Raw genomic sequence first — 18,701 nt, forward strand, 5'->3', positions numbered from 1 at the left:
TGACTTTTCTATTGCCCATGGTGGGTTAAGACTGTAAAAGACATGTTTAGGTGAGTTTAACAGGTGTCATTCGTTCATTAGCATAGCTAACGTTATTTAAACTAGCTGGCTAGCTGCTAAGGAGCTACTCTATTGCAGACATCCCACCTCTCCTGAATGTTCCTGGAGTCTCCTGCAAATTGATGGTGCTACCTCCCTGAAATGAGTTTTCGCAGGGTGGGATGTCTGCTTTTGCACCTTAGATTTTTGAATTTTCTCTCAACTTAGGAAATAGTCTATGCTTTTATTTCTTCTACCAAAGTGCATGAACATACACTTCCTGAAACTGTACTCCAACTGTTACTTCTTTGCTGATTCTTCTAATCTGTCTCAGTCCTTCTTTAGACTCTCTACTTCCTCAACATTACCTGACCCTCCTCCTATCTTCGCAGCACCGTGAGGATTATAGTTTTTGATTTCTCAAGTGGCTTCTATATCATGCAGTCCCCTTTGCGGAGGGAAAGCACCGCTCAAAGCAGGTTGACACTTCCATTGTATCCTGGATAATGGACTACCCGACTGGCAGACCACAGTTTGTGCAGATTCAGAGTTGTGTGTCAGACATGGTAATAATCAGCACTGGGGCCCCACAGGGGACTGTATTGGCCCCCTTCCTGTTTACCCTGTATACCTCAGACTTTAGATACAACACCGAGTCATGTCATCTGCAGAAATTCTCAGATGACTCAGCAATAGTTGGGTGTATAAAGGGAGGATGGGTGGATGAATATAGGGCCCTGGTAGAGAACTCTGTCAGATGGTGTAAGCTGAATCATCTGTAGCTCAACATCAGTAAGTGAAAGAGGATGGTGATGGACTTTAGGAAGACCAAGCCTGCACTGCTCTCTGTTACTATTAATGGTGAGGACATGGATGTGGTGAGGATCTGCAAGTACTTGGGAGTGCACCTGGATGACAGACTTGAATGGAGCATCAACACAGAGGCTGTGTACAAGAAGGGCCAGAGTCACCTCTACTTCTTGAGGAGACTGAGATCCTTTGGAGTATACAGGCCTCTCATTCACATTTTCTACCAGTCTGTTGTCGCCAGTATAACCTTCTATGTGGTGGTGTGCTGGGGCAATGGGTGATGCCAACAGGGTCAATAAATTGATTAGGAAGGCTGGCTCTGTTATAGGAGTCAAACCAAACACACTGGAGGCTGTGGTGGAACAAAGTACCCTACAGAAAATCCTGGCTTTTCTGAACAATGTTCTCACTCTCTTCATGCCACCTTGGCTGAACAGAGGTGCACATTTAGGAACAGACTATGATAATTACGCTGCTCGAAAGAGCGCTATATGAAGTTATTCTAACCTTTGGCCATTAGGGTCTACAATGAGTCAACCTATAGCTGGGCAAGTGATGAACCCCTCCTATTAGACTGTTCAAGGTAACTTTTTTTTTAGTTCTCTCTTATTTATCTTCTAATATTTGTATATCTATGCACTTGTAATGCTACTATGACACTGTATGTCATAGTATGTCTATGCCACTATGACACTGTATGTCATAGTATGTCTATGCCACTATGACACTGTATGTCTTTGATTCCTTTGGGATCAATAAAGTTTCTATCCATCTATCGTCTACATTCCTGGCCACAAAGCCATCAATTCTTTCATTCAAATTATTGACATATAATGTAAAAAGAAGTGGTCGTAACATAGACCACTAGTCACCAGCAGCCAACCAGAAAGAGCTCCCTTTATTACCACTCTTTTCCTCCTGCCAATCAGCCAATGTTCTATCCAGTTAGAATCTTTCCTGTAATACCATAGGCTCTTAACCTGTTAAGCAGCCTCATGTGTGGCACCTTATCAAAAGCCTTCTGAAAATCTAAGTACACAACATCCACTGATTCTCCTTAGTCTATCCTGCTTGTTATTTCTTTAAAGAATTCCAACAGATTTGTCAGGCAAGATTTTCCCTGAAGTTGGCTTGGGCCTATTTTATCATGTGCCTCCAAGTATCCTGAAACCACATCCTTAACAATTGACTCTAACATCTTCCCAACCATTGAAGACAGGCTAACTGATCTATAATTTCCTTCCCTTATTGAACAATGGAGATCATTTCTAATGCCTCCACAATCTCTTCAGTTATCTTTTTCAGAACTCCAGGGTGCAGATCATCAGGTCCAGGTGATTTATCTACCTTCATACCTTTCAGTCTCTCAAGCACTTTCTCCCTAATCATGACAAACTTTACTCAATAATGTCCCCTGACACTCTCGAACTTCCGGTATACTGCTAGTGTCTTCCACATTGAAGACAGATGCAAAATACTTATCTATTCGTCCATTATTTTGTTGTCCCCCATTACTACCTCTCCAGTATCATTTTCCAGTGGTCTGATATCTACTCTTGACTCTCTTTTACTCTTTATTTATCTTTAGAAACTTTTGGTATCCTCTTTAATATTATTTGGCAAGCTTACCTTTGTGTTTCATCTTTCCCATCTTTATGTCTTGAGCTACCTTCTGTTGTATTTTAAAAGCTTCCCAATCCTCTAACTTACCACTAATTTTTGCTCTATCATATGCTCTCTCTTTGGCTTTTATGTTGGCTTTGATTTTCCTTGTCAGCCATGGTTGTGTCCTCTTGCCTTTGGAATACTTCTCCTTCTTTGGGACTTATCTATCCTGTGCCTTCCGAAATACTCCCAGAAACTCAAGCCATTGCAGCTCTGCCATCATCCCTGCTAGTGTTCCCATCCAATCAATTTTGGCTAGCCCCTCTCTCATGCCTTTACAATTTCCTTTACTCCACTGTAGTAGTGATACATCTGACTTTAGCCTCGCCCTCTCAAAATGCAGAGCGAATTTGATCATATTATGATCACTTTCCCCTAAGGGTTCCTTTACCATAAACTCTCTAATCAATTCTGGTTCATTGCACAACAGCCAATCCAGAATAGTTGACATCCTAGTGGACTCAACCATGAGCTGCTCTAATAAACCATCTTATAGGCATTTTACTAATTCCTCCTCTTGGATCCAGCACCGACCTGATTTTTCTGATCTGCCTGCATATTAAAATCCCCCATGACTATTGTAACATTGCCCTTTTGGCATGCCTTTTCTATCTCCATTGTAATTTGTAGCCCACACATTTGCTACTGTTCAGAGGACTGTCAATAACTCCCATCAGGGTCTTTATACACTTGCAGTTTTTTAGCCCTACCCACAATGATTCTACACCTTCCAATCCCATGTCACCTCTTCCTAAGGATTTGATTTCATTGTTTAACCAACAGAGCCTACCTGCCTGTCATTTCAATACAATGTGTGTCCTTGGATGTAAAGAAATTTGTATGAAGAAAGTGGTATCCCTAGTACTCATGGATAATGGGAGCATCATTACTTAACCCTTTGACAGTCTTCTACTCCAAATGATCATCCTGAACCTTGTATGGACTTTTGTAGAAAGTGACTAGCTGGCTGCCTTTTAAGTTACTCATGGAGTAAAACATGCTCATAATCATATTGTCATTATGTTGTGCAGCATAGAAACAGGTCCTTCAGCCATGGAGTTCATGCCAACTATTATGCTAATCGCACTTAACTGCGTTAATTCCATATACTTTTTTTATACCTGGCTCATTCAAGAACTGGCACTTCAAAGATGATTTCCACCATTGCCAAGTAATTCCATCACAGTTAATGTTTGCATTAGTTATTCCATTTCTGAAATCTAAGTCCACTGAAGTTTATGAAAACAAATTGCAGAAGTGCAGTTGCATGCACAGGTGCTGTTATGTTGCACATTCAGTGCTACTGACCTGAGAGAGATCCAAGCAAATGAAATGTTGCATCTCCTTGAGCTCTTTATAGTGCACGCTGCTTCATTAATGAAACTCTCCAAAACAAAAGAAAACTCCCAGAGTTTAAGGTGCTTCATTTGGAAATTGTGATCCAAGCAGAAATCTTACAGGAATTTGATTGGAAAGATTTTGTCATGGATGAGTGCATTTTAAACCAACGTGCATCACTTTAGCTAGCTGCCACAAAACAATAAATTTCACATCATATAAGCCAGTGATAATAAACCTGATTCTGATTCCTACCTCTTGGATGGTAACCCCTTCACTGCGGTCGTATACAAACTTGGCTCGTTAGCTGACTCTGCTAACAGCCACATGACTCTGTGGTGAGAAGACTTTTCACCACCTTTCATGAACAATACACATCAAGGGTCGGAATGATTTGGGGTTCAACCAAACAGGAACGTCGCGGTGTTCCGATTAAAGAAACCACAATTTGAGTGAATGCTGTGTAAATATTCCCCATACACAGTTATCGGTCCGCAAGAAATAACAGATCGTACACTGCATAAAATTGTAAAGGAAGTATATTTACTAATTTCAGCTTTATCAGTTATTAGGAAAAAGAGAAAAGAAAATAAAAGGGTCCATTACAGTTAAAAAGGGTCCATAACTGTTGGAGCTCGTCTCTTTCAAAACTCTGTATTCAGGGAAGTATACCTTACTCACGTGCTGGGTCCACAGTCTGCGTGAAAACACCCGTCACATTTTTTAACTTCCCTCAAAGTCAGTCTCTCTCTCTCTTTCTCTCTACCTCTCTGTCTCTCTACCTCCTAGGAGTCATCAGCACAAAGCACCTCTTGCAATTTGGCTCTCCTTCCAATGGCATTCTGCGGCATTTTCCCTTCTGTCTGCTCTGCAGCTCCTGCCAAAAGACCCCAAACTGGACAGCTGTCCATCACAAAGCTCTGTCCGTCCTGCTCTCTCTGGAACTTTCTCTGGGTCTCACCATCCTGATTGGCTGACACCACATTCCTAAGTTGAACATCAGGGCTTCTTATCTTTAGCCAAAGCCAAACATTCTAACAGCAGGGCACACTGCTTTTACAGAGAACTGCTAATATAAACTACCTCACAGCACAGCAGTAGAAATCTTACCAGGGCATTACACCATTACAAACTGAACTCCCATTTTTACGAAGGAAGTAGTCAGCTCCTTGAAGCAGTAGCAGTGAAAGTCAATATTCAAGCATTAAAGGGGAAATCCAACATTTGTCATTAGTTAGTTTTTCTTCTCCTAGTTGGCAAGTTGCCTGTATAAACATACCCGCAACTGTCAATGATTAGAGAAAAGTATTTACCATGCTGAAAGATCACAGTGGTTAGGTAGCATTTAAGGCCCTTGCTCCACATTTAGATACTGGCTATCTTCCCTCTATCCTACAGACCAGATGAAAGGTCTGAACTGTCAACTCTCTATTTCCTTCCATAGATCATGCCTGACCTACTTGAGATCTGCCAGCCTTTTCTGTGTTGTCCAGATTCAAGCATACAGTGTCTTTTACCTCTAATATTTACCATGCATTAGTCCACTGATATTCTTTGTTCGGGTCCTCCCTGCCTCCTGAAATTCCTGTATTCAGCTCCTGTAGGTTTCAATTCCAGCTCCTTTTGGAGGTCCACTCCTTAATTCCAACATCCTTACTTTCATGGTCTTTTACAGTATTTATTTTTTACTTTAGAATTTTTGCATTCTAAAACTGAATGCTTGGCTCCCAGATTCATCTGGATTCTCAGTGTTTTCTAGAAATGTTCCACAAGAGGACCATGTAAGATTATTCTTCTCACATCACAAGGTGTCACAGAATGGGGGAAGTTTAAAATCTTAAGGAGTGTATGCTGGTCGACATCCAGTTTATAGCCCTGCTGTCTCTGGCACTATATTTGTTCAAGTAAACATTTTAATTATTTTACATAGGAGGATAATATTTCTCGGCAACTTCAGATGCAATAAAGTGCTAGCAGCAAGTCAGACACATATGAACATTTATTGAAAATGGACAGGAAAGAATTAGCTGCTCTGCTGATCCTGATATTAATTCAGCTTCAAAATATCAACCACATTTCCATCATGGTGGGATCAGCTGGAGACCACGCCTATGTGAGCTCCAGATGAACCCAACATAACATATTTGGTCATTTTAGGATGACACCTGAAAAATGCTCACTGTCATATTAAGGCTATCAAGGAAGCTCCAAGAAGCTATGGTGAGCAAGATGACCCAGGCCAACAGCATATATCATGTTCTGACTGCAAATGTTTTCCTCTTCCAGGAATTTTCCCCATCGCTCTTCTGAATGCTTGCAACAAATCTGCACTTGCTGCATAAGCTTGCAACTTATTCCAGAGACAAACATTTAACCTAATTCCATGTTCTACAAAGCAAAGAAAGAGAGGCAAACAGGAGTAAGACGTTATTCAGCACACGTTTCATTACCAGTAGCCTTAGAAAAGGGTGAGAGTTTTCATTGAAGCATGGCTTTAAAAAACATTGAATAAAATAAATCTGTCATATTTATAGCTAGAGTTAAATGCCAGGTGATATTTGTTAAAAAGTGGAAGTAGTCTTTCTTCAAATCTTCAAATTTTACTCCAACAAATATTGTTGTGCCCTACTTTCTTCAGTGTGCTACAGAATTTCATCTTCACTTTAAAATTCATACTAAGTTCTTACGCTATCATTATGCGAAGATTATTATTATCATTAAGTACTTCACTGGGAACTGGTTTAATGGTTACAGACTTTAGTATAAGCAGAGATGATTAATTGCCCCGCTACAGGAAGTGTCTGCTGGACATTACCTCAGGCTTTGTGGTATTTTGTGATTGTGCATAATGTCACAAACTGGTAGAAGTCCTAAGCATAAAGACCAAAATGCTCCAGTTTTTAATTCTAGTCTCAACAGAATTAGGCAAGTAAGGTGGGGCATCTACAGACTGGGGTTAACACCACTGGAGTAGGGAGAGGAAAGTCAGTCATGGTTCCCTTTCCAGATTGTTGTCCAGTGATTCCTGCTGGAAAGTGCTCATGTGGACGTCAGGCTCACCTGTGATGGTCCCATGGTCAAAGCCTGCGGGCTCTCACCCTCTAGGCTCATGCATGAAGAATGGCCACGTGGGTGAGATACTGAAGGTCTGCTGGTGCCCAAGGAACTCTACCCAACAACGGTCAGCACCTTCAGGAGATGAGGGGAGAAAAAAGAATTCTTTTTAAAAAAAAGCTCCCCAAAAATTCCAGTGGATTAATGAGCTAGACGGTATATTTTGGATACATTTTTCTTTCTCATGTTTTGCTCCATACTACTGCTTTTCTAATACCCCCCTCTGAAGTAAGGAGAAAAAATTATCAATGTTTTTTTTCAATACTTGGTTCAGCCAAATTATTAACAAACAGGAGCCTGAATTCCACAGTGGAAAGATATAAATATCCACAAAGGAATTAGCTCATATTGCCAAACTTAATTTAGGATAGAACAGGTAAAATATTTGGCAGGTACTTTATTCCATATGGATTTGGCTTCATTAGTCATATTACTGATTTAATTTGTTACTGATGGGAGGAGACTACAGTATAAGAGAGTTCAAACTGAACACCTGGTCTCGAATACACCACACACATTTAGTTTATTCAGCTGAGTTTTGAACTGTTGGTGATATATTTTATTTTCTTCTATGGGAAATAAAAAAAAGAAATCAGAGATTGGATGTTTAAAATTCACAACTGCCAAGGAAACAAGCTCTAACAAAATTAAATCAAATTTTAAGTTGAAATATTGTCTGGTCATGCTGAAGTTCATAAATTTATACACAACTTTATGGCAGAAAAATACCCTACAGAGGCAAATTAAAAACATTTTAACATTTACAATTTTACTTTCAAAAACATGAACTTTTAAGTCTAACTCATTTAATAGGAAAATACAATTTTAAGGAATCTGTTATAAAAGTTAATTATTTTTCCGCCCGGTGGAACTGGAAATGGTTTGGAACGAACTGGCTGTGCTGTAGGACCTGGTTCAGCGCTATACTTCTCTATAACTCTAGTACTCTATAGTAATGGCTAGATTAGTAGTAATATCACATGACATTTGTGGATGTGTAGAATCACACAAGTCTTAGTTTTCCCAAGCAAACCCAATGTAATCTTATAAAGGTTTATTCTGTGCAAAAGTAGAACACATTTTCTAATCTTCCTAAAAAGAAAACAAATAGTTTTTTTTAAAGAAATTAGGGGGAAACGTTACAGCACATAATAAGCATGTTTTTGTGCTAGAGAAATAAAACCTCCAAAATGAAGAATCTGAACAGGTAGTTAACCTATTTCAAGACTATTCTTAGACATACTGTAGCTACACAACCATTATGTTCCTGTTAAAATCTATAAGCTGAAAAGTCACATTGCTTGAACATCTAGCAACACACATCAAAGTTGCTGGTGAACGCAGCAGGCCAGGCAGCAACTCTAGGAGGAGGTACAGTCGACGTTTCAGGCCAAGACCCTTCATCAGGACTCGGCCTGAAAGGTTGACTGTACGTCCTCCTAGAGATGCTGCCTGGCCTGCTGCGTTCACCAGCAAATTTGATGTGTTTTGCTTGAATTTCCAGCATCTGCAGAATTCCTCGTGTTTGCTTGAACATCTGATGGTGTTACTTGATCTTGTTAGGAAAGTACGATTGGAAAATAACCCATGCCAAAGCACCTTGGTCAAGCAAATGTCTACTGGTCATGATATACTGTCAAGTCTTCATCCACCATCTCCACAAGGATGTGGAGAATGTCAGTTGAAAATGTACACCAGTACTATTGCTAATTTTTGTCAAGCTATTTTGAATGATTAAGAAAAAAGTTAAAATTAAACCAAAAGGAAACAACATATTAAACATATAATCTAAACATTAAGAAAAAATGTGTAATGCAAAATTTTTGACACTGCAAGAAAAATTATAAGAGTGTTTCTGCAGGTGCTCCAGATTATACAGGCATAAAATAATGCTACCATGATAGAGTAACTTGTCAGAAAGCTCAGTCAACTAAGAATTCAACTCTTAACTATGTCATAGTCTCCCAGAATGTTTCATTCCATTGAATAACAAGGCTACTGCAATCCCAACACAAACATGTCAGAAAACATTCTAGATCAGAATCAGAACCAGGTTTAATATCATTGGCATATGTTATTAAATGTGTTGTTTTGCGGCAGCAGAACATTGCAATACATAATAAAAAAATGAAAATTACAAAGTGTATATATAAAATGAAAATTAAATAAGTACTGCAAAAGCAGAGTGAAAATTACTGAGGTAGTGTTTATTGCTTAACTGTCCATTCAGAAATCTGACACAGAGGCGAAGAAGCTGTTCCTGTAACATTGAGTGTGTTTCTTCAGGCTCCTGTACCTCCTCCTTGATGGTAGCAATGAGAAGGCATGTCCTGGTGATGGGGGTCCTTAATATTGCATGCCGCCTTTTGAAGGCGTCCTCGATGCTGGGGAGGCTAGTACCCATGATGGTGCTGGCTGAGTTTACAACTTTCTGCAGCTTCTTCCGATCCTGTTGAGTGCTGTCATAGCAATAACCTTGCACTCAATGTTAGCAAGACCAAAGAGCTGATTGTGGATTTCAGAAAGGGTACAATGAGGGAATGCAACCCAATCCTTATAGAGGGATCAGAATTGGAGAGAGTGAGCAATTTCAAGTTCCTGGCTATCAATATCTCTGTGGATCTAATCTGGAAGCAACATATTGATGCAGCTATAAAGAAGGCAAGATAGCACTATATTTCATTAGGAGTTTGAGATTTGGTTTGTCAACTAAACTACTTGAAAACTTCTACAAATGTACAGTGGAGAGCATTCTGACTGGCTGCATCACTGTCTGGTATATGGGGGCTCCTGCACAAGATCAAAGTAAGTTCAGAAACTTGTAAAACTAGTCAGCTCTGTCATGGTTACGAGCCTCTGTAGTATCCAACATATCTTCAAGAAGTACTGCCTAAAGAAGGGGGTGCCCATCATTAAGGACCCCCACCACCCAGGACATGTCCTCTTCTCATTGTTATCATTGGGAAGGAGGTACAGAAGTCTGAAGGCACACATTCAGTGATTCAGAAACAACTTCTTCCCCTCCGCCATCTGTCCTGAATGGACATTGAACCCAGGAACACTACCTCACTACATTATTTCTGGGTTTTTTTTTTGCACTATTTAATATTGAATAGACATGTATATGCTTAATGTAACTCAGTTTTTTTCTCTATTTATCTATCATGTATTTCAATGTACTGCTACTGTAAAGTTAACAAATTTCACAACATATGCTGGTGATATTAAATCTGATTCGGATCCCCGTGAGTGGCCCCTCCATACCAGATGATGGTGCAAACAGTTACAATGCTCCTCATGGTACATTTGTAGAAATTAGCAAGTGTCTTTGCTGACAAGACAAATCTCCTCAAACTCCTAGTGAAATATAACCGCTGTCATGCTTTCTTTATAATTGCATCAATACGTTGGGCCCAGGATAGATCCTCAGAGATGTTGACTCCCAGGAACTTCAAACTGTTCATCCTTTCCACTTCTGATCCCTCAATGAGGACTGGTGTGTGGTTCCTCAACTCCCTTCCTTAAGTCCACAATCAATTCCTTGGTCTTACAGATGTATCGAAAGCCTCTCCTCACCGCACATTGTCTCTGTTTTATAAACCAGCTACCTCATCTTCAGCACTATTATCTACCTCTCCTACAATACTCCTTGCATTGAAATATAGGCAGGTCGGGATACTAGTCACACCACGCTCAACCTTTTGATTCCTAACTTGGTCTGAGATCTTACCAATATCTGCCTCTACATCCTCCTGCAACTCTGTTTAAACACCACTGTGTTGGGAAGTGTATGGTCATACACCTTTGCAGAGGAAATGAAAGGGTTGACTATTTTCTAAATGGAGAGAAAATACAAAAATCTGAGGTGCAAGGGGATCTTGGAGTAAGCTGAAAATAAATCCCAAGGGTTTCTACCGTTACATTAATAGCAAAAGGATAGTGAGGGATAAAATTGGTCCCTTAGAGAATCAGAGTGGACAGCTGTGTGTGGAGCCAAAAGAGATGGGGGAGATTCTGAACAATTTCTTTTCTTCGGTATTCACTAAGGAGAAGGATATTGAATTGTGTAAGATAAGGAAAACAGGTAGGGAAGTTATGGAAATTATGATGATTAAAGAAGAGGAAGTACTGGAGCTTTTAAGGAATATAGAGGTGGATAAGTCTCCGGGTCCTGACAGGATATTCCCTAGGACCTTGAGGGAAGTTAGTGTGGAAATAGTAGGGGCTCTGACAGAAATATTTCAAATGTCATTAGAAACAGGGATGGTGCCGGAGGATTGGCGTATTGCTCATGTTGTTCCATTGTTTAAAAAGGGTTCTAAGACTAAACCTAGCAATTATCGGCCTGTGAGTTTGACGTCAGTGGTGGGTAAATTGATGGAAAGTATTCTTAGAGATGGTATATATAATTATCTGGATAGACAGGGTCTGATTAGGAACAATCAACATGGATTTGTACGTGGAAGGTCATGTTTGACAAATCTTATTGAATTTTTTGAAGCGGTTACTAGGAATGTTGAGGAGGGTAAAGTGGTGGATGTTGTCTATATGGGCTTCAGTAAGTCCTTTGACAAGGTCTCACATGGAAGGTTGGTTAGGAAGGTTCAATCATTAGGTATTAATATTGAAGTAGTAAAATGGATTCAGCAGTGGCTGGATGGGCGACGCCAGAGAGTAGTGGTGAATAACTGTTTGTCAGATTGGAGGCCAGTGACTAGTGGTGTGCCTCAGGGATCTGTACTGGGTCCAATGTTATTTGTCATTTACATTAATGATCTGGATGATGGGGTGGTAAATTGGATGAGTAAGTATGCAGATGATACTAAGATAGGTGGAGTTGAGGATAATGAAGTAGGTTTTCAAAGCTTGCAGAGAGATTTAGGCCAGTTAGAAGAGTGGGCTGAAAGATGGCAGATGGAGTTTAATCTGATAAATGTGAGGTGCCACATTTTGGTAGAACTAATCAAAATAGGACATACATGGTAAATGGTAGGGCATTGAAGAATGCAATAGAACAGACGGATCTAGGAATAATGGTGTATAGTTCCCTGAAGGTGGAATCTCATGTGGATAGGGTGGTGAAGAAAGCTTTTGGTATGCTGGCCTTTATAAATCAGAGCATTGAGTATAGGAGTTGGGATGTAATGTTTAAATTGTACACGGCATTGGTGAGGCCAAATTTGGAGTATTGTGTACAGTCCTGGTCACTGAATTATAGGAAAAATGTCAACAAATTAGAGAGAATACAGAGAAGATTTACTAGAATGTTACCTGGGTTTCATCACCGAAGTTACAGAGAAAGATTGAACAAGTTTATTCTTTGGAACGTAGAAGGTTGAGGGGGGGCTTGATAGAGGTATTTAAAATTGTGAGGGGGATAGATAGAGTTAACTTGGATAGGATTTTTCCATTGAGAGTTGGGGAGATTCAAACAAGAGGACATGAGTTGAGAGTTAAAGGGCAAAAGTTTAGGGGTAACATGAGGGGGAACTTCTTTACTCAGAGAGTGGTAGCTGTGTGGAACGAGCTTTCAGCAGAAGTAGTTGAGGCAGGTTCAATGTTGTCATTTAAAGTTAAATTGGATAGATATATGGACAGGAAAGGAATGGAGGGTTATGGGCTGAGTGCAGGTCGGTGGGACTAGGTGAGATTAGGAGTTCGGCACAGACTAGAAGGGCTGAGATGGCCTTTCTCCGTGCTGTAATTGTTATATGGTTATATGGTTTATATGATGGTAGCATTAATTTCAAAAGGACTAGAATATAAAAGCAAGGATGTAATGTTGAGACTTTATAAAGCACTGGTGAGGCCTCACTTGGAGTATTGTGTACATGTTTTGGCCCCTTATCTTAGAAAGGATGCGCTGAAACTGGAGATGGTTTAAAGCAGGTTCTCGAAAATGATTCCAGAATTGAATAGCTTGTCATCTGAAGAGTGTTTGATGGCTCTGGGCCTGTAATAAGTGGAATTTAGAAGAAAGAGGGGTGGCTTAATTGGAACTTATCGAATGGTGAAAGGTCCTGATAGAGTGGATGTAGTGAGGATATTTCCTATGGTGGGGGATTCGAAGAACAGAGCATACAGCCTCAAAACAGAGGGGCATTCTTTTAGAACGGAGATGAGGAGGAATTTCTTTAGCCAGAGAGTGGTGAATCTGTGGAATTTGTTGCCACAGACAGCTGTGGAGCCAAGTCTTTATGTACATTTAAGGTAGAGTTTGATAGATTCTTGATTGGTCAGGGCATGAAGAGATATGGGGAGAAGGCAGAGATTGGGGCTGAGAGGAAAATTGGATCAGCCATGATGAAATGGTGGAGCAGACTCAATGGGCCAAATGGCCTAATTCTGCTCCTATATCTTACAGTCTTATGGTATGATTGTCGCACTTTTGAAGCAGGCGGGAACCTCCGACTACAGCAGTGAGAGACTGAAGATGTCCTCGAACACTTCCATCAGCTGATTGGCATACATTTTCAAAGCTATGCCAGGTACATCACCAGGGCCTGACACCTTGTGAGGCTTCATCTTCTTGAAAGACGGTCTGAAGTAGGTCTCTGAGACTGAGATCACAGAATAACCAGATGCTATTGAATTATTGATCTGCTAATGCAAACCAATTAATTATCTCAGGTTTTCACTACCACTCTGTTTAACATGCCTCTTCGTTTTCCTCCAAATCTGATCATCCACATTCATTTCTGTTGAACTACAGAGTCAATTTTTTTTTTACAGAAAAATAAACGGCATTTCCACTATGACAATAGACATTACGCAACATATATGCTACCAAGTCCACAGAGGGTGGACATCTGAAAATGTTGTCAGTGGTTCACCAACTGTGCAAAACTGCAGTGATTCTGCACGATATGAATGGAAATCTACACGAACATCGACCTGCCACGTGGATGTTTCTCTATTCATTTCAGTGGAGGAAATAGCAACAAACGATTTTGAGAACTATCAATTAATTTGTCCTTCATTAAACAACATTTTAGTGTTTTGGGAATTTTCAGTTCTTTTAAGTTTTATTTTAATAGTACTTGCTGAATTTTGAATGTCAGAAATACTCAAGAGTATTTGACAACTTGGAGAATTCTGTATTAAGATGGAGGCATGGTTTAACCGAGCTGTCAAAGTTTATTTCACCTCCCTCATGGGTGGGCTGGTGTAAGTTGCACAGGATCTCACTGTACTGCTGCACACCCTTTTGATTCGCAATTCCTTGCCGCAAGGGGTTCAGCTGACTTTCCAGTACATGTTCTGCTTCCAGGATTGTTTCAGATCAGTTCAAAATGGATTTGGAAGTCAGCAGAGAGTGGTGCAGCTGACAGTAAATTCTGCCTCAGTTTGTTCTGTGATTATTGCATCCTCAGTTAAAAATTTCCCACTAATTTCTTTACATAATTTAGTATTTTATTGTTACAGTCAAACTATGTGACCTGAAATAGATTTTTTTTAAACTTGCTTCTTTCATTTACTGTACTCCCTATCACTTCAATCCACACTGTAATTATCATGTTCTTATTAAGTCCAGATGTCGCTGTTTCCCTTATCATTATATTATTGTTTTAAATAAAACAATACCTCCCTATGGTCTATTTTCTCTTTCTTTATGTATTAATCCATGTGGCAGATATTTTTAGGCTTGTTTTCAAATCTGCTTTCTGTGTTTTTCGTGTGCAGCAGAACTAGATGCCCAAGGCTCTCTGAGATTGGGCCTCATCCTTATTAACATAAATCTGCTGAACTGCGGGTGCCAGTCAGGCAGCCAAAGTTTTCTGCTCTCCACCACGGAAATGTGCTTTTTCTGCATCATTGGCTGTCACGCTTGGGTAGGTCCATGGAGTTTGCTAGGAGAATGAGAGGCAGATGACATTGGGAGGGGATGGCCCACAGAACTAGTGTGGAGTACTTGTCTTCAAGTTCTGACAAGCACAGTCTGGCCTTTGTTGGAAGTTCTATAAAGGACTGTGGGTTAGGCAGTAGCAAGAGCATGGAAAGCCAAGGCATGAGCACCCTTTGGTGCTAACACAGATACAAGAGATAAGGATGTTAATCATGCAAATTGCTGAATGGCCATTACAAGTGACAAACATCCGTTCAAGCTGAGGTGGCCATTGGTTGTAATTAAAAAACCTTAAATACAGGACCAAATATACTCTTACTGTTCTTCTTTTACACATTAAAGTAAGTGAAAGGGCTCAGTGTTTTCTTCACCACATTGTCTTTCGCTATGCAGTTTTTCTTTGCTATAATTCCACATATGATGATGGTGATGATGATGATGATGTCGACTCAGGCCTGAGAGGCCAGCGTCGGGCATTTTCATGCCTTGCGAGGCGCGATCGGAAGGCTGTGTGGGATGCCTATGTATTCTATATAGCTTGTATCATAATATTTTCACTTCCAATAATGAATCATCTATTCTTCCTATCACCTTTTGTACTAATCTCTGTTGCCTTGACTTTTGTCTGTTGGAATTACCCATTATCTATTGGAATTCACAGTCATGATCTTCCCTCATTGCACTCAACGTCAGTAAGAACAAAGACCGTGGACTTCAGAAAGGGTAGAACAAAGAAACACACAGTCCTCAAGAAGGGATCAGAAGTTGAAAGAGCGAACAATTTCAAGTTCCTGGGAGTCAACATCCTGGGCCCAAGTTACAAAGAAGGCACAGCGTCGTCTACATTTCATTGGGTGTTTGAGGAGACACGCGTTGAAGACACTCACCAAAGACACTCACAGATTTCTACAGACGTACTGTGGAGAACATTCTGACTGGCTGCATCACTATCTGGTATGGGGTGGTGGTGGGGGGGGAGGGCAATGAGGGAACTACTGCATAGGATCGAAATGAGCTGCAGAAAGTTGTAAACTTAGTCAGCTCCATCTGTCACAGAATTCCATACGATGGACGTTTATCACGGGTAGGGAGAATGAGGTAGGTCTTTCATGCAACTTGCCGTTAGAGACTTAAACTGAAGAGTTATGTTAATTCTGTTGTGAAATGGAAATTTCATGGTCTGGAGTAGTTGAATCTTCCACTCTGTAATTATAAGAATTCTCCACGGTCTGTTTATGATGTAGTTCATCCACCACCGCATATGCCATAGATATGCTATACAGAACAGAACTGATAGACTTTGATTTAGAATGAAACTATGTCAAAGTTTACTATTGCATATGTCTATCCCTACTACTTCCAGCAAAAACTCCTGAAAGTGGTGGAAGGGATGGAAATTCGAGTGGGTTTGGGGTACAGGTGGAGAGCTGGTGATTGGAGTCAGAAGTTAGCACAGCCTTTCAAAGGATTCTTGCCTAGAAATTCATCCTCATTACTACTTACACTAATTGTACTGTATAGTGGTAGCTGTGCATTAAACTTGACTTCTGAAATTCAATTTCATTTAAGCAATGGAATGCAATTTCAGAAGGTCCACCAGAAAGCTCAAGCTACACTTTTGCCCAATAGTAGTTGATTCACTGGTTTACGCTGCAGATGTAGATGTAAACGTACCAAGGGAAGAGAGAAGAAATAATCTTTAGATGCTATTCTGTCTTTTAACACGGCTAATTTTAGCGCTGCTGCATAGCCAAAGAATACAGATGAGTCTCCTCTACCAATCTAAAGCTGAAATCGTAATTGATATCCATCTTATCAATGATCCAATGGCTCTGTCTAATGGGAGACAAATTGTTTTCAAAGTCACAGTATGGTCTATTCACTTAGGTGAGACAATACAACACAGGTCACTGCTTGCAGCAATATTCGCTCTCTTTTTAAAGATTAACAGGCTAATTGTACTGAAATGATTTTGCTTTATATCAGATTATGACTCAATTACATATTTTTAGAATAAAGAAAATACTGCCACTTTGTATCTGGAACCCATAACAGAACAAGGCTCCTAACAGAGTATTTATTTCATGGCATTTAATACTAAAATCGATCGCAAAGTTTTGATGGCCTGTTGGTGCTGCACGTCAATAACATTATCCTTCCATTCAGTCTCAATCTACGAGATTTTGAACATAAAGATACTTTAAGAGCTTATTCAGATGCAGTTTCCATGTACACCCATACAACTGTAGGTGGCAAGCTTGATCTTTAATGTTGGCATGCATTGGTTAAACAACACTTCACAATGAAATTGGATAAATGACATGAGATGGCACAGACCTTGCATTTGGTAACTGTAAGGGCCGTGGCCTGGTTGAGGTGCATTAAAGCTTGAACCATAATTTAGAAATCCCGTTGGGCCAGGAGACTGTGTTTGAGTCAATCCACCTTCAGTCTTGATGCCTGCCCATAATGCACCTATATCGGTTAATGTCATCAGATCTGTAGATTCTCATTTAAGTATATTAGAAACAGAAGAGTTATCATTTGATGTAAACAATGTTTAATGTCAAACAAATTAGAAAATTTGTTGTTAGCTGTTGAAGTCATTCTTTGCAGTAACTGACAAGGCAGAGAAATATATTTTTTATTTAAACAACTTGTCTGCTTACCATAAGATGGTATTCCGTAATGTTGGCCGGGCTGTGGGTAAGTTGCATAAGTTGCTGTTTGCTGCATTCCTGTGGCATACGGAGACTGTCCATATGATGCCATGCTTTGTGAAGGTGGAGTTGGGAGAATGTGTGGATACGACCTGTGATTTGGAGTTAAGAAAATGGTATTAATGCGTAAAGCAATTCTTTTAATAGCTAATTCTGCCACTTAGAGTATTGAATAAGATAGAAAACCATTTTTTCCCTGAAGAATGATAAATCTGCAAAGGGATGCATTGTAGAAAACTGTAGTGTTTGGGTTCAGGACATGCAAGTAAATGTGATAAAATGAAAAGGTGCTGACCAGGAGTCTAAAATGTCTTAATTTATCGAATAAAAGAGAACTTACTTGGAAGGATAAATATGTGGAGAGAAGTGATGTGTTTCCCTTGGGCTAAAACCACCACCAATTCCTGAACAGAATTTAAAAACAAATAAAATAAATCACTCGATACATAATGGAACATTTATGTATTTCAGAATTTATTTGATAACGTTCTGCAATATTATATGCACGTTTAAATCACAACGTAAGAACAAAAATTTTTGATTTCTAATCATGCTCAATTGTTAAACTTATTCCACCATACCACTAATATATGTAATATACAACTGAAGGTTTTTTAAAAAAAAGTAATTCCCCATTTTCTTCATTCCTTTACTGAGAGTAGAGAGGTGGGTACTCCAACATGTCATTAAATGGCTATCAGAACACTTTATTCATAACAAAAACTATTACTTATAAGAATAAGCTGTGCAATGTTTCTTCAATCTTAGATTCATAATCAATGTACAGCATTCAGTTAGATTCCTTAAAACCAGATGAGATATGTTGCCACTCATGTAGTCCCCTGGAGTGATGATTAAGGACCTTCCTCGCTCAGAGGAACAGGGGAAACCCGCTGCACGAGCAACAGTCAGTTCTTCTAATCTTCCCACCCAAGCCTGTGCCCTGGAGAGGACACAGTCCACCAGAGGCACAAACCCATGATCCCCTGGGATCGACAGCTGCCTAGTCCTCCCTCAACCTGGCCTTCTCTTGTCCAGCAGTGGAAGAACTCTATACAATGGTCCTTCCCCACTAAACCCATGAGGTGGCTGCACCAGGTTTCAGTGCATTGCTCAGCACGTGTTCCTGCTCCATGTCCTATTTTATTTCCACTGAGTAGAGTTCAAAA

At 39.9% G+C, this 18,701-nt stretch overlaps 1 protein-coding gene across 2 annotated transcripts in view; it reads right to left on the reverse strand.

The window, feature by feature from the left end:
• eya1 (EYA transcriptional coactivator and phosphatase 1) overlaps positions 1 to 18,701 on the reverse strand; it is a 198,272-nt gene that overhangs the window by 148,865 nt on the left and 30,706 nt on the right. The window contains exons 5-7 of one of the 2 annotated variants that reach the window (XM_063042022.1): positions 17,873 to 17,936; positions 17,482 to 17,624; positions 17,150 to 17,272 (exon numbers count right to left, since the gene is read on the reverse strand). In XM_063042022.1, coding sequence (XP_062898092.1) covers positions 17,150 to 17,272; positions 17,482 to 17,624; positions 17,873 to 17,936 — 330 coding nt within the window. The remainder of the gene's footprint in view (positions 1 to 17,149; positions 17,273 to 17,481; positions 17,625 to 17,872; positions 17,937 to 18,701) is intronic. The other variant, XM_063042018.1, reaches the window with a different exon arrangement.

This window comes from Mobula hypostoma, chromosome 1, assembly GCF_963921235.1.
Source record: "Mobula hypostoma chromosome 1, sMobHyp1.1, whole genome shotgun sequence".
Classification (NCBI taxonomy): Eukaryota; Metazoa; Chordata; class Chondrichthyes; order Myliobatiformes; family Myliobatidae; genus Mobula; species Mobula hypostoma.